This window comes from Triticum urartu, chromosome 1, assembly GCF_003073215.2.
Source record: "Triticum urartu cultivar G1812 chromosome 1, Tu2.1, whole genome shotgun sequence".
NCBI lineage: Eukaryota > Viridiplantae > Streptophyta > Magnoliopsida > Poales > Poaceae > Triticum > Triticum urartu.
Window position 1 is genome coordinate 469423191 of NC_053022.1, and position 23108 is coordinate 469446298.

Genomic DNA, 23108 nt, shown 5'->3' on the forward strand with positions numbered 1-23108 from the left:
AGGTTTTATCATCATTAAATTTGCATGAAAAGGGAAGGCGTGGAGCTTTCATCCTAGAGCAACAAGTATAATCATATCTCAAGCAAAGTTGCCGAGCATACCAATGCAACATATGAATTTGATCCCATAATAGTTTCCCTTTTTGAGTCAAGCGATAATCCCTAAAGTATTCACATTGATCCAACGTGTCTCCCATTATATAATTGAATGGGGTTTTCTCAGGATTATCAAAGTAGTACATAATATCTTTCACATAATAAGCAACGATGGTTTTAGGAGGTTCCCCATCTCCATGAGTAGCAAGTACCACTAATTTTTTTGGTGTTTCGTGTTCCATATCAATAACTAAATATAGAGAACAACTTACAACAGCAAATAAAAATTACTTAGTGATAAAGCAAACAAGCACACATGAGAATATTCACCCCACGCTATTGCTCCCCGGCAACGGCGCCAGAAAAAGGTCTTGATGACCCACAATTATAGGGGATCAATTGTAGCCTCTTTCGATAAGTAAGAGTGTCGAACCCAACGAGGAGCTAAAGGTAGAACAAATATTCCCTCAAGTTCTATCGACCACCGATAGAACTCTACGCATGCTTAACGTTCGCTTTACCTAGAACAAGTATGAAACTAGAAGTACTTTGTAGGTGTTTTTGGATAGGTTTGCAAGATAATAAAGAGCGCGTAAATAAAAAGTAGGGGTTGTTTAGATGAAGAAGCAATAAAGTAAATATAGCGAGTGTGGAAAAGTGGTGGTAGGCGTTGCGAAATTGTCCCTAAGCAATTGACTACTTTACTAGACCGATAGCAAGTTTTATGTGGGAGAGGCCACTGCTAGCATGTCATCCCTGACTTGCAATTCTATGCACTTATGATTGGAACTATTAGCAAGCATCCACAACTACTAACGTTCATTAAGGTAAAACCCAACCATATCATTAAGATATATTGGTCCCCCTTCAATCCCGTATGCATCAATTTCTATGCTAGGTTGAAGCTTATGTCACTCTTGCCCTCCAATACGTAGTCCTGTCAACATACAACTAACCCTATGGTGTGATCCACGCGCGCGCTCATATGATGGGCACCAAAGGACAACAACATAACCACAAGCAAATTAAACCAATCATAGCAATTCATCAACCACCGATAGGACAACAAAAATCTACTCAGACATCATAGGATGGCAACACATCATTGGATAATAATATGAAGCATAAAGCACCATGTTCAAGTAGAGGGTACAGCGGGTTGCGGGAGAGTGGACCGCAGTAGATAGAGGGGGGAAAGTGATGGAGATGTTGGTGAAGATGGCGGAGGTGTTGGTGTAGATTGCGGTGATGATGATGGCCCCGGCGGCGTTCCGGCGCCACCGGAAGCGAGGGGGGAGAGCCCCCCTTTTCCTTCTTCTTCCTTGACCTTCTCCCTAGATGGGAGAAGGGTTTCCCCTCTGGTCCATGGTCTCCATGGCGAGGGAGGGGCGAGAGCCCCTTCGAGATTGGATCTGTCTCTCTGTCTCTCTCTGTTTCTGCGCTCTTGGATTCTGCCCTTTCACCGTTTCTTATATATCTGGAGATCCGTAACTCCGATTGGATTGAAACCTTTGCCCAGATTTTTCTCCAAAAATTAGCTTTCTTGCGGCCAAAGAAGAGCAACAACCACTTATGGGGGCCCCACGAGGGTCAGGAGCGCGCCCCCTACCTCATGGCCCCCTCGGGCACCTTCTCGCGTTGATTCTTCTTCCCATATTTCACAAATGTTCCAAAAATATTCTCCATATGTTTTTATTCCGTTTGTACTCCGTTTGATATGGATTTACTGCGAAACAAAAACATGCAACAAACAGGAAGTGGCACTGGGCACTGGATCAATATGTTAGTCCCAAAAATAGTATAAAAAGTTGCCAAAGTATATGAAAGTTGTATAATATTGGCATGGAACAATCAAAAATTATAGATATGACAGAGACGTGTCAGCTTTCCTATGGACTCAATGTGATCTTGGATCACTAAAATAGAAAATGTAGAGTCCTGAGCTTTGAGCTTGAGCCAATCATTTGTCTTCATCATCTTGAAGGGGTTCCACATCCTCTAGTCCATGCCACTCCATTGTTGAACTTATCTGAAACAACTTGATGAGAACATTAGTCCAACAAGAGATATGTTGACATTAATTACCAAAATCACCCAGGGAGCACTTGTGCTTTCAAGTACCAAAAGTGAAATGGTTTGCTCTTTATCATACTAACCTATCTCACAAAGTTTCATTAAGTTTTGTGTGATTGAAGTTTTCGAGTTTTGGGTGAGATCTCAATATGAGGAGAATAAAGAGTGACAAGACCCTAAGACAACCCAAGGTAATATTCAAGGAAGATCTAAGCAACTAAGCTTGGGGTTGCCCCGGAAGGCATCCCCTCTTTCGTCTTCAACATTATCGGTAACCTCACTTGGAGCTATATTTTTATTTGTCACATGATATGTGTTTTGCTTGGAGCGTCAATTTATTTTGTTAATATTTGCTTTCTATTATTTAGAATAATTTTTTGCATCTTTTATTTCAATAAACGTGGCATTGATAGCCTTTACTATGCTTATTTTACAAGTCTGCATGTTGCTGTTTGGAAACAAAAAGTTTACCGTTGTTGCAAAAAATCCCTAGAAAAGTCAGAATATGATAAAATGTTGAAACTTTTTTCAAAATAAGATCTTATAAAGTTTCTACAGTGTCGTAGATTTTCAGAATCTTTGGAGTTAAATAAGTATTGATTCTCTTGCATTCTTTACGGATTGTACTGTTTCGGCAGATTGCTGTTATGTTTGCATTGTTTGCTTGTTTAATGATTCTATTTGAGGATAGGAGTATTAAATATGCAGAGGCATCTAGTATTAAATGTCGAATAATAATTTTAGTGATTTGCTATAGTAGAGAATGATAAGGTTTTTGCATTGGTTTATACTAACTTATCTCACGAGTTCTTGTTGAGTTTTGTGTGGATGAAGCTTTTGAGATTTAGGAAAACCGTGATATGAGAAGAATTAAGGAGACACAAAAGCTCAATCTTGGGGATGCCCAAGGGATCCCAAGATAATATTGCAAGAAGTCTCAAGCATCTAAGCTTGGGGATGCCCCGGTAGGCACCCCGCCTTTATTCTTCAACAATTACCGGTTAGTATCGGTTGAGCCTAAGTTTTTGCTTCTTCAGATGATGTGTGCTATTCTTGGAATGTAATTTGGTTTGTTTTGCTTGCTGTTTTAATAAAATACTTAGATCTGAAAGTTTTTAAATAAAATAGAGTCCTCGAATAGTTGCCAGGGAGGCAAGGTAAGTGCTACCTCTTGAGCATGCGTTGGTTTTCCCTTGAAGAGGAAAGGGTGATGCAGCAAAGTAGCATAAGTATTTCCCTCAGTTTTTAAGAACCAAGGTATCAATCCAGTAGGAGACTACACGCAAATCGCCTTGTACCTGCACAAACAATCAAGAACCTTGCAACCAATGGGATAAAGGGGTTATCAATCCATTCACGGCCACTTGCAAAAGTGAGATCTGGTAAAGATAATAAGATAAATATTTTTGGTATTTTTGTTGTATAGATTGGAAAATAAAGATCGCAAAATAAATAGAAAACTAGAATTATAGATCGGAAACTTATATGATGTAAACTAGACCCGGGGGCCATAGTTTCACTAGTGGCTTCTCTCATGATAGCATATATTACGGTAGGTAAACAAATTACTGCCGAGCAATTGATAGAAAAGTGCATAGTTATGAGAATATCTAGGCATGATCATGAACATAGGCATCACGTCCGTGTCAAGTAGACCGAAACAATTCTACATGTACTACTATTACTCCACACATCGACTGCTATCCAGCATGCATCTAGAGTATTAAGTTCATAAGAACAGAGTAACGCATTAGGCAAGATGATATGATGTAGAAGGATAAACTCAAGCAATATTATATAAACCCCATCTTTTTATCCTCGATGGCAACAATACAATACATGTCGGATCCCTTTCTGTCACTGGGATCGAGCACCGCAAGATTGAACCTAAAGCTAAGCACTTCTCCCATTGCAAGAAAGATCAATCTAGTAGGCCAAAATAAACCAATAATTTGAAGATACTTGCAAAGATATCAAATCATGCATATAAGAATTCTGAGAAGAATCAAATATTGTTCATAGATAATCTTGATCATAAACCCACAATTCATCGGATCTCGGCAAACACACCGCAAAAAGTATTACATCGAATAGATCTCCAAGAACATCGAGGAGAACTTTGTATTGAGAACCAAAGAGAGAGAAGAAGCCATCTAGCTAATAACTATGGACCCGAAGGTCTGTGGTAAACTACTCAGACATCATCGGAGAGGCTATGGTGTTGATGTAGAAGCCCTATGTGATTGATTCCCCCTCCGGCAGATCGCCAAAAAAGGCCCCAAAGATGGGATCTCATGGGTACAGAAGGTTGCGGCGGTGGAAAAGTGGTTTCGTGGCTCCCCTGGATGTTTTCAGGGTATAAGAGTATATATAGGCGAAAGAAGTAGGTCGGTGGAGCTATGAGGGGCCCACGAGGGTGGGGGCGCGCCCTCCTGCCTCGTGGCCGCCTCGTTGCGTCTCTGACTTCCACTCCAAGTCTCCTGGATCACATTTGTTTCAAGAAAGATCCTCGCGAAGGTTTTGTTCTATTTGGATTCCATTTGATATTCCTTTTCTGCGAAACACTGAAATAGGCAAAAAAACAGTAACTGGCACTGGGCCTCCGGTTAATAGGTTGGTCCCCCAAAATAATATAAAATAGCATATTAAGGCCCATTAAACATCCAAAACAGATAATATAATAGCATGGAACAATCAGAAACTATAGATACGTTGGAGACGTATCAGCATCCCCAAGCTTAATTCCTGCTCGTCCTCGAGTAGGTAAATGATAAAAATAGAATTTTTGATGTGGAATGCTACATAACATAATTTTCAATGTAATCTTCTTTATTGTGGCATGAATTTTCAGATCCGAAAGATTCAAGACAAAAGTTTAATATTGACATCAAAATAATAATACTTCAAGCATACTAATCAAGCAATTATGTCTTCTCAAAATAACATAGCCAAAGAAAGCTCATCCCTACAAAATCATATAGTTTGGCCATGCTCCATCTTTGTCACACAAAATGCTCTCATCATGCACAAACCCGATGACAAGCCAAGCAATTGTTTCATACTTTAGTATTATCAAACTTTTTCAACTTTCACGCAATACATGAGCGCGAGCCATGGACATAGCACTATGGGTGGAATAGAATATGATGATGGAGGTTGTGTGGAGAAGACAAAAAGAGAGAAAGTCTCACATTAACGCGGCTAATCAACGGGCTATGGAGATGCCCATCAATTGATGTCAATGCGAGGAGTAGGGATTGCCATGCAACAGATGCACTAGAGCTATAAATGTATGAAAGCTCAACAAAAGAAACTAAGTGGGTGTGCATCCAACTTGCTTGCTCACGAAGACCTAGGGCATTTGAGGAAGCCCATTGTTGGAATATACAAGCCAAGTTCTATAATGAAAAATTCCCACTAGTATATGAAAGTAACAAAATAAGAGACTCTCTAACATGAAGATCATGGTGCTACTTTCAAGCACAAGTGTGGAAAAAGTATAGTAGCATTGTCCCTTCTCTCTTTTTCTCTCATTTTTTTGGGCCTTCCCTTTTTTCGCCTTTCTCTTTTTTTTCCTCACATGGGACAATGCTCTAATAATGATGATCATCACACTTCTATTTATTTACATCTCAAGGATTACAACTCGATACTAGAACAAAATATGATTCTATATGAGTGCCTTCGGCGGTGTACCGGGATGGGCAATGAATCAAGAGTGACATGTATGAAAAATTATGCATGGTGTCCTTTCCACAAATACGATGTCAACTGCATGATCATGCAAGGCAATATGACAATGATGAAGCGTGTCATAATAAATGGAACGATGGAAAATTGCATGGCAATATATCTCGGAATGGCTATGGAAATGCCATAATAGGTAGGTATGGTGGCTGTTTTGAGGAAGATATAAGGAGGCTTATGTGTGATAGAGCGTATCATATCACGGGGTTTGGATGCACCGGCAAAGTTTGCACCAACTCTCGAGGTGAGAAAGGGCAATGCACGGTACCGAAGAGGCTAGCAATGATGGAAGAGTGAGAGTGTGTATAATCCATGGACTCAACATTAGTCATAATGAACTCACATACTTATTGCAAAAATCTACAGGTCATCAAAACCAAGCACTACGCGCATGCTCCTAGCGGGATAGATTGGTAGGAAAAGACCATCGCTCATCCCCGACCGCCACTCATAAGGAAGATAATCAAAGAACACCTCATGCTTCAAATTTGTCACACAACGATTACCATACGTGCATGCTATGGGACTTGCAAACTTCAACACAAGTATTTCTCAAATTCACAATTACTCAACTAGCACGACTCTAATATCACCATCTTCATATCTCAAAACGATCATCAAGTATCCAAATTCTCATAGTATTCAATGCACTCTATATGAAAGTTTTTATTATACCCATCTTGGATGCCTATCATATTAGGACTAATTTTATAGCCAAAGCCAATTACCATGCTGTTCTAAAAGACTCTAAAAATAATATAAGTGAAGCATGAGAGATCAATATTTTCTATAAAATAAAACCACCACTGTGCTCTAAAAGATATAAGTGGAGCACTAGAGCAAAATTATCTAGCTCAAAAGATATAAGTGAAGCACATAGAGTATTCTAATAAATTCCGATTCATGTGTGTCTCTCCCAAAAGGTGTGTACAGAAAGGATGATTGTGGTAAACTAAAAGGAAAAGACTCAAATCATACAAGACGCTCCAAGCAAAACACATATCATGTGGTGGATAAAAATATAGCCTCAAGTAAAGTTACCGATAGACGAAGACGAAAGAGGGGATTCCTTCCGGGGCATCCCCAACCTTAGGCTTTTGTTTGTTCTTGAATTTTACCTTGGGGTGCCTTGGGCATCCCCAAGCTTAGGCTCTTGGCACTCCTTGTTCCAAAATGCATCAAATCTTTACCCAAAAACTTGAAAACTTCACAACACAAACCTCAATAGAAAATCTCATGAGCTCCGTTAGTATAAGAAAATAAATCACCACTTTAAAGTACTGTAATGAACTCATTCTTTATTTATATTGGTGTTAAACATACTGTATTCCAACTTCTCTATGGTTCATACCCCTCGATACTAGCCATAGATTCATCAAAATAAGCAAACAACACACGAAAAACAGAATCTGTCAAAAACAGAACAGTCTATAGTAATCTGTAGGTTTCGAATACTTCTGTAACTCCAAAAATTCTGATATTAGGAAGACCTAAATAATTTGTATATTGATCTACTGCAGTTGTAATTGGTATTTTATCGCTCTCTGGTAAAAATGAAAATTATTCTCGTGAGCGCATACTTTCTGTTTTTTCAGCAAAATCAAACAACAATCACCCAAGAAGATCCTAAAGGCTTTACTTGGCACAAACACTAAATGAAACATAAAAACACAATCAAAATAGAGGATAGATAAATTATTTATTACTAAACAGGAACAAAAAGTAAAGAACAAAAATAAAATTGGGTTGCCTCCCAACAAGCGCTATCGTTTAATGCCCCTAGCTAAGCATTAATAATTTCAATGATGCTCACATGAAAGACAAGAATTAAAGAACAAAAGAGAGCATCATAAAACACATGACAAACACATCTAAGTCTAACATACTTCATATGCATAGGCATCTTATAGGCAAACAAATTATCATAGCAAGCAAAAACTAGCATATGCAAGGAAGCGGAAAGAAACAATAGCAATCCCAACATAACGAGAGGTAATTTAGTACCATGAAAATTTCTACAATCATATTTTCCTCTATCATAATAATTACATGTGTGATCATAAGCAAACTCAACAAAATAGCGATCACATAAAATATTTTCAACACGATCCACATGCATGCAAAGTTGACACTCTTCCAAAATAGTGGGATTAACATTAACTAAAGTCATGACCTCTCCAAACCCACTTTTATCAAAAATTTCATAAGATTGAACATTCTCCAAATATGTGGGATCTAAAGTTGACACTCTTCCAAACCCACTTTCAATAATATTGCAAACACTATTATCAATCTCATATTCATCATGGGGCTTAAATAAATTTTCAAGATCAAAAGAAGAATCACCCCAATCATGATCATTGCAACAAATAGTAGTTATAGCAAAACTAGCATCCCCAAGCTTAGGGTTTTGATATTATTTAATAACATCATTGCAATCATGCTTTTCATCGAAGGAACTATCAAGTATGGGTGCAATAGCAACGATCTCATGTTTAACATAAGGAACTATAGCAAATTCATCTTCATAAATATTGGCATCATCGCTACAAGAATAGCAAGCATCATGTTCATCAAGGGATATTTCAATCAAATCATTGGAATCATAATTACCTATAGATTCATGCATATCATTATTTTCTTCCAAAGCAGCGGTCATTCTTTCAATAAACTCTTTGACATAGACATTATGAGCATAGTTTTCATAGCAATATTTAAGTATGTCAAGATTTTCAGATTCGTAGAGAGTAATATCATACTTTTAAATCAAAGAAGCAACTTCATAAGCACCCTTAAAACCAACAAATTCTTCAATTTGTTCGATATTGTAGTAACTATAAACACCCTTTGCATAAGAAGATAAGATTTCATTATCATTAAACTCACATAGGTAGGGGAGGTGTTTTTTAGGGTACTTCGAGCAATAAGTGAAATCATAAATTTCACAAAGGTTCCAATCATAGAACATCAATCTGTTTATTTGATCCCATAAGAGTATCCCTTTTTCAGACAAATGGTGATGCACAAAATGAGCATGATCATCTAAAGATTTCCCATTAACTAGGCTAGTTGGGGTTTCAGCACGAGCGCATAAGGATCGAAGATGATCCAAGTAGAACACTTTAAGTGGATCCATATCAATAGATTTTTAGCAAGCAAATATGCAAGCAAATGGAAGGCACATGGAAACACAAACGAAGATACATACGGGAAGAAGGCGAAGAAAAGGCAAAGGTTTTAAAAAATAGTTTTAGAAGTGGGGGAGAGGAAAACGAGGGGTGAATGGCAAATAATGTAACGCGAGGGAGAAGAGTTTGTGATGGGTACTTGGTATGTCTTGACTTGAGCATAGATCTCCCGGCAACAGCGCCAGAAATCCTTCTTGCTACCTCTTGAGCATGTGTTGGTTGTCCCTTGAAGATAAAGGGTGATGTAGCAAAGTAGCGTAAGCATTTCCCTTAGTTTTTGAGAACCAAGGTATCAATCCAGTAGGAGACTACATGCAAATCGCCTAGTACCTGTACAAACAATCAAGAACCTTGCAACCAACGGGATAAAGGGGTTGTCAATCCCTTCATGGCCACTTGCAAAAGTGAGATCTGATAAAGATAATAAGATAAAATATTTTTGGTATTTTTGTTGTATAGATTGAAAAATAAATAGTAAACTAGAATTATAGATCGGAAACTTATATGATGTAAAGTAGACCTGGGGGCCATAGGTTTCGCTAGTGGCTTCTCTCATGATAGCATATATTACAGTGGGTGAACAAATTACTGTCGAGCAATTGATAGAAAAGTGCATAGTTATGAGAATATCTAGGCATGATCATGAACATAGGCATTACGTCCGTGTCAAGTAGACCAAAACTATTCTGCATCTACTACTATTACTCCACACATTGACCGCTATCCAGCATGCATCTAGAGTATTAAGTTCACAAAAACAGAGTAACACATTAGGCAAGATGACATGATGTAGAGGGATAAACTCAAGCAATATGATATAAACCCCATCTTTTTATCCTCGATGACAACAATACAATACGTGTCGGTTCCCTTTCTGTCACTGGGATCGAGCACCGCAAGATTGAACCCAAAGCTAAGCACTTCTCCCATTGCAAGAAAGATCAATCTAGTAGGCCAAACTAAACCGATAATTCGAAGAGACTCGCAAAGATATCAAATCATGCATATAAGAATTCAAAGAAGAATCAAATATTGTTCATAGATAATTCTGATCATAAACCCACAATCCATCGGATCTCGGCAAACACACCGCAAAAAGTATTACATCGAATAGATCTCCAAGAACATTGAGGAGAACTTTGTATTTAGAACCAAAGAGAGAGAAGAAGACATCTAGCTAATAACTATGGACCCGAAGGTCTGTGGTAAACTACTCACACATCATCGGAGAGGCTATGGTGTTGATGTAGAAGCCCTCCGTGATTGATTCCCCCTCCGGCGGATCGCCGGAAAAGGCCCCAAGATGGGATCTCACGGGTACAGAAGGTTGTGGTGGTGGAAAAGTGGTTTCGTGGCTCCCCTGGATGTTTTCAGGGTATAAGAGTATATATAGGTGAAAGAAGTAGGTCAGTGGAGCTACGAGGGGCCCACGAGGGTGGGGGCGCGCCTACCCCCCTAGGCGGTCCCTCCTGCCTCGTGGCCGCCTCGTTGCATCTCTGACTTTCACTCCAAGTCTCCTGGATTGCGTTTGTTCCAAGAAAGATCCTCACGAAGGTTTCGTTCTGTTTGGATTCCGTCTAATATTCCTTTTCTGTGAAACACTGAAATAGGCAAAAAACATCAACTGGCACTGGGCCTCCGGTTAATAGGGTAGTCCCAAAAAATAATATAAAATAGAATATTAAAGCCCATTAAACATCCAAAACAGATAATATAATAGCATGGAACAATCAAAAATTATAGATACATTGGAGACGTATCAGTAAGCGGCATTCACATCCCGTCAACGAAGCTCTTTTCTATGGAATTGCCCTAGTGCTTCATTTATATCTTTTTGAGCACAGCGTGCTTTAGTATTTTCTCGCTTGCTTCACTTAAATTAATTTGAGAGAAAGAAATATTATGCTCATGATCTACATTTATAACTTTTTGGAGTAGCTTGTCATTTACTCTTGTGCTTCACTTAAATCCTATGAGTAAATTGTTGAATAAATTGGATGTCATGAAGTTGAAATCATATCATGCCTAGTGGTAGCCTCACATTGGGTTTAGAAAGTGAAATCTTTTGAGGCTTGACAATCACAATATTGGTCATGCAAGCAATTCACGAATAATTAGTATAAGGAAGAGAACTTTCACATGCAAATACACTATCATGGAAATCTTTTGTGATTGTGAGCCCCCATCAAAATATTATATGCCAAAATTGTTGACGTTGGACAAGGAGGACAACGTAATGGTTTATGTTTGTTCATATTCACATAGAAGTTATATTGTCATAGATCCTTCAACATGTGGTGCTTGCTCCCCATCTTTGCTAGCCAAAAAATCCGCACCAAGTAGAGATACTACTTGTGCATCCAAAAACCCTTAAACCCAAATCTTATTTTCAAGAGTCCACCATACCTACCTAAGGATTGAGCAAGATCCTTCAAATAAGTTGTCATTGGTGCAATAAGGCAATAAAAATTGCTTCTAAAAGTGTTAGATCATTTAGTGTAAGAGAAAATTGAGCTTTGTACGAACTTGTGATGGCAAAGAATAAAAGTGATAGACTACATAATAAAGGTTGCTATCATAAGGGGCAATACAATGCAATGTTCTTTTGCTCTAAGGGGTTGAGCATAAACAAATAAGCGCATGGCAACCTCTGCTTCCCTCTGCGAAGGGCCTATATTTTACTTTTATGCAAGGAGTCAAAGTTTTTCTCTCTATTCCTTTTTATTTTTCTCCTTTGGCAAGCATCATGTGGTGAGGAAAGATCTAGGAACATATGTCCAGTTGAATATGGGTAGCATGAGTTATTATTGTTGACATCACCCTTGAGGTGAATACGTTTGGAGGTGAAATTATAAGCCCCTATCTTTCTATGTGTCCGATTGAAATGTTTTGCTCTTGTGTATGCGATGAGTGTTAGCAATCATAGAAGACTATATGATGGTTGAGTATGTCGAGCTCTTACTTAGACCTTGTTGAATAAGTTGAATTACAATTGCTTGGTGACTGAGAACATAGGTTGTTGAGTTTCGAGAGAATTCATTGTTTGAACCTTAACATGTGAATTGGTTGCTACTTTAACATGAGAAATTTTATGAGAAAGAATTGTTGCCATGATGCTAGGAAAAGTGATTGAAATTATCATTGATCGAACTTATGCACTTTGCTAGCATTCACACTTCATAAATTATTTCTTTTATCATTTGCCTACTCGAAGACGAGTAGGAATTAAGCTCGGGCATGCTGATACGTTTCCAACGTATCCATAATTTATGAAGTATTCATGTTCTTTTATTATCATTCTTGGATGTTTTACAATTATTTTATAGCAACTTTATATCATTTTTTGGGACTAACCTATTGACCCAGTGCCCAGTGCCGGTTGCTGTTTTTTGCTTGTTTTTTACATCGCAGGAAATCAATATCAAACGGAGTCCAAACACCGCGAAACTTTTTGGAGATTTTTTATGGACCGGAACACCTAGGATGGGCCAGAGCAGCACCCGGGGGGTGCCCCGAGGGGGGCACAACCCACCAGGGCGCGCCTGGGGGCCCAGGCGCGCCCAGGTGGGTTGTTCCCATCTCGGTGGCCTCCCGCACCCCCTCTTTACCCTATAAATTCCCAAAATTTCCAGAAACCCTCGGGGTTAACCTAGATCAGAAGTTCCGCCGCCGCAAGGCTTTGTAGCCACCGAAGACCAATCTAGACCCTTTCCGGCACCCTGCCGGAGGGGGGAATCATCTCCGGTGGCCATCTTCATCATCCCGGCGGCCACCATGATGAGGAGGGAGTAGTCCACCCTCGGGGTTGAGGGTTTGTACCAGTAGCTATGTGTTTAATCTCTCTCTCTCTCTTGTGTTCTTGAGATGTCACGATCTTGATGTATCGCGTGCTTTGTTAATATAGTAGGATCATATGGTGTTTCCCCCTCTCTATCCTGTTGTGATGAATTGAGTTTTTCCCTTTGAGATTTCGTTGTTATCGGATTGAATACTTTTATGGATTTGAGAACACTTGATATATGTCTTGCAATTGAATACTCATGGTGACAATGCGGTATCGTATTGATTCACTTGATATATGTTTTGGCACTCAACTCACGGATTCCCGAGATGACATTGGGGTAATCTATGCAGTTCTTGTCTTTGTTTCTCCGGTAGAAATCTTGGGGCACTCTTTGAAGTTCTTTGTGTTGGATTGAATATCATGAATCTGAATTTGCTTTGGTGTTATTTTAGTACGAACTCTTCGTTAATTAGATCTATCGGAAAGAATAGCTTCGTGTTATTTTAGTACGAACTCTAGGATAGATTGATCGGAAAGAATAGCTATGAGGTGGTTTCGTACCCTACAAACAATTCCATCGTATGTTCTCCGCTAGATAGGAACTTTCGAGTGATTCTTCGTAGCATGTTGAGGGACGGTTACATGATTCAATTATATTAGCATTGTTGAGAGGTTGCACTAGTGAAGTACGAACCCTAGGCCTCATTTTCAAGCATTGCAATATCGTTTTTGTGCCCATTTACTATTCGCTACCTTGCTGTTTTTATTTATTCAGATTATAAAAATATATTTCTACCATCAATGTTACACTTTTATCACCATCTCTTCACCGAACTAGTGCACCTATACAATTTACCATTGTATTGGGTGTGTTGGGGACACAAGAGATTTCTTGTATTTGGTTGCAGGGTCATTTGAGAGAGACCATCTTCATCCTACACCTCCCATGGATTGATAAACCTTAGGTCATCCACTTGAGGGAAAATTGCTACTGTCCTACAAAACTCTGCACTTGGAGGCCCAACACGAGTCTATAAGAATAAAGTTGCGGTGTAGACATCAGTGGCATCTATGGGAGTGATTCATACTTTCTTTTTTATTGGATCATTTTTTGTTTTGTTTTGTTGTTGAGGGTTCATGTTTGCGTGTTGTTCGCTTCCTAATATTAAACGGATGGTGTTCTTGCTGAGCGAGGACATCACATGTAGAAGTAGAAGCATGGTGGTATGTTTGTGACCGGACATTCAGTTGTGGACCTTCGTGCTCTTCTTTGGCAGAAATTCATTGGTCTTTCATGTTTAAAGTGTTGAGGTAGAAAGGTTTTAGTAATGGTGATCAGGTGGATAGCTATTCTGGTACTAATGTCGATCACTGAAGTGGTGTCCCAGGTGAGAAGATCTGTCATGCTTCTGGACTAAGCGGAGGCAGGTTTGGTCAGTAGAGTCCCGCGGATCCCAGACTTGAGTGCTTATCGATTTATGAAGATGATGTAGTGATATTCATCAAGCCATAATGTGTGTTGCTAAAGGCATTTGCATATGCTTCCGAGTTTGTAGGAGAACTATGGTAAAACTTCCCTCCTATTGATCAAGGGCTTGGAAGGAGCACAATGCATGTATTCAGCAGGTGCTCAATTGCAACATGGAGGACTTCCCCATCAAATACCTGGGATTGCAACTAGCTATTCAGCCACTTACGAAAGCTCAATGGGAATCATGGATTGATTCGGTTGGAAAGATCACCCCGAGTTGGCAAAAGAGCTTTTTGGAGCACCTACATGATTATTCTTGTTAAATCGGTGATCTCCGTGCACTAGTGTGGGTTTTGGAGGAAATTAACAAGTGGATGAGGGCTTATTTCTGTGTGGGGACTGATGACATTCATGGCGAGCGGTTTCTAGTGGCTTGGAAGAAATCTGTAAGCTGATGTGCTTTGGAGGCCTAGGGTGTGAGACTTGTATCTCTAATCGACGACGCTCAGTTAGATGGGAATGGTTGAAAAGAACACAGTCGGGAAGACCTTGGTGGGAGCTGACCATGGGGCTTGATGATCAGCCATCAGAGGTGTTTAATAGTACGGTGAAGATTGAGGTTGGCTCTGGATCCTCCATTTTGTTTTGGAAGGATTTGTGGATCAAGGGCTGTTCTGTGGTAGACATTGCACTTCTCATGTTGTCTAAAGTTCTCCTGACTGTCTAGAAATCCATAAATGTGCAATAAGGTCTACAAGACTATAGATGGGTCACAAACATTGCTCCGCTTGTCCTCCAGCCCGAAGAAGGGAAGCACAACGCTCTTTGGCATGCTATTTCATAACATGCATCAGTACACGTCTTTGCCGGTCAGTTTCTCTTGGCCATGGAATGCAAACTGGTGCTACTCGGCAATCTCGATGTATTTTTTTGCCAAAGGAGGGAGAGGTTTCCAGCTACACAATGCATCTAGAGATGTTGGGCACCCCTCAAATGCAAGATTTTTGTTTGGCTAGCCTTACAACATAGACTTTGGACCTTAGACAGAAGAGATAGGCATGGGTTGGAGAATGAAACTTCTCCATGTTTTGTATGTCAAGGGGACGAGGATAATACAAAACACATCATCATGGAGTGTGTTGTCCCGAGAAAGATGTGGCAGAGATGTCTTACTGAGTCCCATGTCTCTGTCGGGTGTCGTTCACCAGGATACTTTGGCAGAATGGTGGTTCTCAACTAAGAAGAGCTTTGTGAAGGAGGACAAGGGAGATTTTGATTCGCTAGTTATCCCGATTATTGGAGGAAACCAAGAAATTCTCAGGTCTTTGTGTGGCCGCATCTACCGGTGCCAGACTTGGTGGAGCTCATTTTCAATGATTGGGAGGATTAGAGAAGGGCGGTTGTTGGTGGATTCGATAGTTTTGTGAGAAGTTAGTCTCAGGATAGGGTGTGGCTGTCCTACTTGTGTGTTAGATGCCCTCATCTTTCACCAAGTATCTTGTAATCTATATTCTGCCTTCTATAAGAAATATGATACATTTTTTGCGTGCTCTAAAAAAACTGATTGAAGGGCTTATCACTGGAATTATTACAGATTTTAGGAGTAACTTGAAAAGATGTGATTTTTATTGGGAGAACAGTGGTGTGTAAGCACTAAACCCTGACTACCACCTAATCAAATATAGCAGGAGGAGAAAGTAATATAATCAAATCTACAATTTAGCATATTTCCGATCAAAATCATCAGCAAGGGCAGAGTTGTGTGCATTCTTGAGGGGGCTGTGCCCCCCCCCCCCCCCCCCCCCCCCCCCAAAAAAAAAACGTCCCAGTCAACCTCCGCCATTGATCATCAGAACCGGACTAGAGGTGTTCAATCAAGGAAGCCTAAGAAAGAAGGATTTTAATACCATTTTTGTTTTAAAAATAAAAATGATGTTAGATTAAATTTCTGCATAAATGTATACATGGCGCGAACACAGTTATTCATTGTGTGTGTGTGTGTGTGTGTGTGTGTGTGTGTGTGTGTGTGTGTGTGTGTGCATTTGTTAGCTTATTTGGTTGGGTTTATTTCATCGGATGAAAAAAACCTTCATGGGATTTTTTAGTTAATTCTTCTTGGTTCCTGCTCAACGGAAGGACGTGTAGAACTTTGGCACATTCTCTACTAAAATACATATTTCTGGACTGGTCTTGGCTGCCAATGAACACATGTATACCCTATAGCAATGTCCGCCACATTCCCCGCAAGCAAACTTATATATGTGCATCATTGTTTCCTTGCTGTCATGTTGCTACTTTCTCAATGAACATGCTTAAGATAAAAGCTTATTTGTGTGATTGCACATCATCCCTAAGTAACTTTTGAGTCAAATGAAACTGTCACTAGTAAACATGTAGTTTCCAGAACACACACAAAATGGAGAAGGAAAAAACAATATTGAGTCTTAAGTAAGTAGGATGTTATTAAGACTCATTTTGGCGTTTGCTAATAAAGTCTATTTTATTGTAAGAAAGACTTGTAACATGCCCCGTTCTGGTGGCACAATGCCGTTCAGTGGTCACAAAGCCTTGAGATAATTTTCATTATATTTGGGGTGCTTTGTACTTCTGGTGAACTTTTATAGTTGATCGAGATCTTTCTGCAAAAAATAAAAATTGATTGACACAACTTTTTTGCTACATTTTTTTCTAAAATTCTACCCTCAGAATTGCAAAACAAAATTGGTTTGTTTGTGGATTAATTCCTAGTCTACTCCACCTTACCATCCATGTGGCAAAACCACATACAATACCATGTTGTGCATCAATTGAAGCAGAGGCCTAGGGAATGCCCCTATTTTTGAAAGAAAATGTGACAAAACCATCATCGAAAATTGTGTAAGGGATTTATTTGCACAGACAAAATGGTATTCACAGAGGGGAGGTTGAATGTCCAGAAAAAAGCAAGCTGGAGAGCAAGATGTTTCCATATTGTAGAGTTAATTATTATACTTGTTCTGGAAGGTTATCTTAGTGTTAAATTGAAGCAATTGAGGATTTCCTAATGAACTATTTTTTTTTCAAAAACGGAGTTTGTTAGGGAATCCCAGTGAGTAGGTGAGGTACGAGAAATATGAGGGGGCGGGGTTGGGGTAACAGAAACTAGAATCGAACCATATTGATAAAAATATGCTCTGTTGCATAGTATTCTTTTAATGGAACACCATCATGGCAACTTTATTGATTTGGTAGAATAGTTACATTGTTTGTGAGAGTAGCAATCAGGAGTGAGGAGTTTCATCGACCCAATCACAGGAAAGTTTATTATCATATGCAAATTTAGCTAAAACATGAGCTACCTCATTGGCTTTCCTAATGCAATGCAGAAAGTCCACCGATCCAATCATCACTTTTGTGCTAAAACACTCAAAGTAGATTGTTGTTGTTTCACTCCAAGTTGTGCCTTCGCCAGCACATGCATTAATCACCTCCATCGAGTCTGCTTGAATTTGTACCGCATGAAATCCCAAACTATTGGCTAAGATCATGCCATGTTTCATCACAATTGCTTTGCTATATGGGTATCGATAGTGGGGAAAGAAGTTGATATATCTCTCATTTGACATGTAGTTTGTGCTCGATGATTAAGCGGGGAAAGAAGTTGACATAAACATGCAAGTGCAAAAGAGGACATCTCAAAAAATAAGTGCAAAAGAGGAGGACAATAGGCCACATTAGCTTGTTTCGTACTATTGTCACGCATACTTTTTCTTTTCAACAAAGGACACTTTATTAATTCAAAATGTAGCATTAGGAAATACAATGTCATAAGCATATACCTGGCTTCTGTATGATTAGGATGCATACCACTAACACTGAAACACACACAAGAAACATAAAAGCACCGGTAACATACTCACAATAAAGTCATGTTAGACCGAAACTAGGCTAGGGTAAAGGGTGTGGAGCTTATCCGTAGACAATGTCGTCATCTATGTTGGGTGAAAACATCCTAACCGTCTGCTCCAAATGCATACACACCGCAACAAACATCAGCCGATGTTCCAATCATTGTACATAAGACCACTTCTGGAGACAGTGTGGTATATAGCCTGCAAAGGAGATGAATTTTAACCGTTAAACACCATGTCAACTCTACAGTCATGGCGAGCATAATAAAGTAGACGATCACATCCTTATAAATGTACTAAACTTATGTAAAATTTCATCTAACCGGTGACCATATATGTTGACAACATTGTGAGGTGGATATAAGTTTGATGCAATACCATGAGTACCTAGGTGATGAAGAAAGCGAACCACAATCTATCTGGACCACAAGCATTTGGGCTTCCTTTTCTTAAGGGCCGCCATTACACGCCTCCGTCAATTTTTGAGTTGTTTCTCCCAATAGGAGAAATTCTTCCAGTGTTCTATCCTTTTTTTTCTTTAGGATTTGCGGAGTTCTAACATCTGAACGACAGATTTTCAGAGTGTTTCCTACGAAAGAAGCAGTAAATCACAGTTCCCAAATTGCTCATCTGAATTAGGGCTTCTTTTATTCACGGGATTTTAAAAGCGCGGGAATAGGAAAACATAGGCTGGGAATGTCATGCTCATCTCAATCTTACAGAATTTTTGATTGTTTGGTTGCATCATAGGAAAAACAAAGAATTCTTTCGAAGAGGTTTTGAGTGGATGCTATAAATCCCATGAAAAAAAGTACAAAGAAATCCTTAGAAAAAAATTCTATAGGGTTCAATCCTGTGAATCAAACAACCAACATTGAAAAAAATCCGAATTTTTTTTTGAGAGCAAATTCCTAAAATTTCTAATCCTCCAAAATGCCTATGAAAATACTTGGAATCAAAGGAGCCCTTAATCTGCTTCACTTTGCTAATCACATTCACAACAACACATGTGCAATGGTCAGAACACAATAGCAGACATATTTGCATCAACAAAACAATCTGAATCGATGGAATCTACACCCTCTTCTGCAAGCTGCGAGGCCAGGATGTTCAGAACGCCAACAATGCCTCCAAATTCAGGTTTCAGGTCCTCTCCAGCGACGAACTCCTGCACCACGTTGTCCACCTCGATCAGGCTGCACCCCGGGGTCTTCTTCATGCTCCTGCTCCTTATTGACTTCCTCGTGCTCGCGACCTCGCTCCACCGCCTCGCCGCGGCGTACACGTTGGCCAGCATGACTAGGTTGCCGACGTCGTCTGGTTCCAGCGCGACGAGCCGCTCGGCAGCCACCACGGCCGTGTCGACATCGCCGTGGCTTCGGCATGCGCTGAGCATTGAGCCCCATATCTTCGCATCGGCAGGAAATGGCATGTCCAGTATGAGATTGAGAGCACGCACGATTTGTCCTGACCGACCGAGGAGGTCGACGATGCAGCCATAGTGCTTGACGCCAGGTTCGATGCCATAAGCGTCCTTCATGCGGTCGAAGTAGTCCAGCCCTTCGTCCAGGAGCCCGGCGTGGGAGCAGGCTGACAGGAGCCCGACAAATGTGATGCCGTTGGGCCTCACCTTCCCCTCCCTCTCCATATCCACGAACAACAGGACCGCCTCCTTTGCTCTCCCATGCGCCGCAAGGCCGCTGATCATCGTGCTCCACGAGATGACATCCTTCTCGTCCATACCGTCGAACAGCTGGAGTGCTTGGTCGATGCATCCGCACTTCGCGTACATCTCCATCAGCGCATTGCATACGTATGTCTTGCGCAGCATTCGGTGCCTGTTACAGTAGGCGTATATCCACCTGCCTAGCTCCAGGGCTCCGAGCTGGGCGCACGCCGGCAACACCGCGACGATGCTCACGTCGTCCGGCTCAAAGCCTTCCATTTGCATCAACCGGAACGCCTCGACGGCGCCCGAGAAGTCCCCCGCTGCCGTGTACCCGGACACTATTGCAGTCCAGGAAACGATGGTCTTCTCAGGCATGGAGTTGAATAACGCCCTCGCTTTCCTCATCTGACCCAGCCTCGCGTGCGCCGATATAACCGTGTTCCAAGTGACCGCATCCCTCTCCTGCATTCCGTCGAACACCTTGCGCGCGAGCGACAGATCGCCGGCGCGCGTGTACATCTCGATCATGGAGTTCTCCACGACGGCGTTGCACTCGCACCCGGACCTCACCACGTGCGCGTGCACCTGCTTGCCCAGTTCGAGGGCCGCCAGGCCGCCGCAAGCCTTGAGCAGGAACGGGTACGTGAACCGGTCGCCGCCGGGGCAACCAGTCGACGGAAATGGGCGGCACCTCAGCATGCGAACGTACACCGCGACCGCCTCCCGGTGCAGGTGGTTCTGGGCGTAGGCCTTGATCATGGCGTTGTGCAGGTGTAGGTTGGGCTCGTGCACCTGGGCGAACACCCGCGCGGCGTGCGCGGTGCGGCCGTGGGCGTTGCAGAGCTGGACGATCTGGGTGGCGATGTAGCTGCTCTGCGAGAGGGACAGCTGCACGACGTGGGCGTGGACGCGGAGGAGGTCGCGGAAGGTGGCGCAGGCCCGGAGCCTCGCCATGACGGCGTCCTCCACCTGCCGAGCCGCGGCCATGGCTCTGGCAGACAGGGTGTTCGACGAATTGGCGGCAGAGGACTGTGTTGGTGACGGGTGAGCAACCGACGGCTATTCGCTCTCTTTTGTTTCAAGCGGGAGGAAGCAGATTTGATTTGTTTTTGGCATCGCCCAGGGATTTAGGATTTAGCTCAAATGAAAGGAAGTTTGGCGGATCTAAGCGAGTTCCTCTAGTAAGCTTGGTCGTAATCGTAGTCGTAGGATAACATAGTTTTTACTTTGGGCAACACCACCCGCTGTGTCTAGCAGCCATGTTTGACTACTCTAGGATAATCTACTTGTACCACATAACCTAGGAGTAACGATTTGGGCCGCCAGGTATGCTTATGCATGCTGATACCGACATTTGTATCCAGGCTTTCATCTAATTGTTTAGGTTGGTTTTTGCACTACGAAGTTGTAGAAAAATGGTAAAATAAACCCATGGACTGACAAATGGTCAATGAAAATGATGATACAATTTTAAGTGTATAAGCAAAAGAAAAAAAAAGGCTAATCGCTCTAATTGACGTCTTAGATGTGAACACGGAGAGCGCTCCCCTTAATCAAGCAGAATGTGATGTTAAAAAAGAAGCGGATGATCTTCCTACAAAGCTTATCCGAGATGAGGAAACCAAATGGCTTCAACTTGTCAAGGTGCGACATGACAACACACCAAATACTTCTATCTCATCGCCAATGATAAACATAGAAAAGATCCAACTTGCCAAGATGTGACTTGATGGACGCGCGTAGGGCGATGGCATTGTTTGGCGTCGTGGTAGCGACGACGGCAGTAAGCCCTGGCAAGGTGAATGTGTTGATTGCTCCTGAAGGTGGGAGGGTGAAAGATGATGGAGGCTGATTCTAGAGCGTGCACATGCAATGCACGCACATGATCTGCTAGAACGGTTGGTATTCTCAGCTTGTCAGCGGGCAGCTTGGTGAGGCCACCGGATTAGATGGTGTGTGTTGATGCACGGTCAGGGCACATCATCAAGTTTGTAGGGGCAGCGACAGTGGTTGCCAGGCAGGTGGCTTTGGGTTAATCTATGTATTTGTATTGTCGAATCTCGTTGAATAATATAATAAAAAATGATTGCATGCATCGCTTGATGCAGAGGCCGGGGCACACCTCCTTTTCTAAAAAAACATAAAAAAAAATTCAGCTTGAGCAAGGTGATGGAGCTATTGATGGTGAAGACCAACTGAAGACCTACATTATTAATTTGTATAAGCTTCTTTTTAGTTCCCATGTCTCTGATTATGTTAAATTAGATGAGGATGTCAAAGGTGACATCCCGCAACTATCTATAGAGGAGAATGCCATCCTAACCGCCCCTTTTATTGACAAAAAATTATGGGATGCTATCTCACAGATTGAAGAAAGTAAGGCGACGAGGCTAGTGGGATTTCAGCGTGTTCTATCAGCAGTTTGGGCCGGTTGTAAAAGGAGACTTTATGTCTATTTTTGTTGAGTTATATAATGAGGATTTGGCTTTGTCTAAGTTAAAATTTGGCATCATTACCCTTCTTCCTACGAAGGAATGGGCTATTTGGATTCAACAATTATGTCCAATTTATCTTCTAACTGTCGGTTTTAAAGTATCCACCAAAGTGACAACTACTTGTGTAACGGTGATCATGAGATCGACGCATGCAGTGTTTAAACCAGGGGACACATCATTGAGGAGGTTGTTGTCTTACATGGAACGATTCATGAGTTGCACTCAAAAAAACAAGATGAAGTTATCTTGAAGGTGGATTTTTAGAAGGCCTAGGCCAAAGTTAACTAGCCATTATTGCATCAATGCATGTGCATGAAAGGCTTCTCGACAAAATAGTGTCAATGGTTTGACTCATTTTCACGGGAGCAACGTGGGTAACAAGGTAAACAATGACATTGGTCACAATTTCCAAGCACGAAAGGGGTTGAGACAGGGAGATCCTCTGTCGCCTATTCTTTTCAACATTGTTACAGATCTTCTAGCAGTTTTCATTAGCCGAACCAAGGAAGCGGGTCATGTTACGGGATTAATTTCTTATCTATTTGATGGTGGGGTTTCGATACTTCAGTATGTCGATGAGGCCATTATCTCCATGGAACATGACACCGGAAAGGAAAAATGAAACTTATTCTTTGTTTATTTGAGCAACTATCTGCTCACAAGATTAACTTCTATAAGAGTGATCTCTTATGCTTT

General features: G+C 41.1%; 1 protein-coding gene across 1 annotated transcript; it reads right to left on the reverse strand.

Moving 5' to 3' along the window:
- Nucleotides 1-19123: 19123 nt before the first annotated feature.
- On the reverse strand, nucleotides 19124-21072 carry LOC125535719 (pentatricopeptide repeat-containing protein At2g20540). The gene has a single exon (XM_048698786.1). The coding sequence runs from the start codon at nucleotides 20902-20904 to the stop codon at nucleotides 19267-19269; it is 1638 nt and encodes a 545-aa protein (XP_048554743.1). The 5' UTR covers nucleotides 20905-21072; the 3' UTR covers nucleotides 19124-19266.
- Nucleotides 21073-23108: the final 2036 nt, after the last annotated feature.

Excerpts from the sequence above, each read along its gene's own strand:
- LOC125535719 (XM_048698786.1), bottom strand. The coding sequence starts at position 20,904 with ATGGCCGCGGCTCGGCAGGTGGAGGACGCCGTCATGGCGAGGCTCCGG.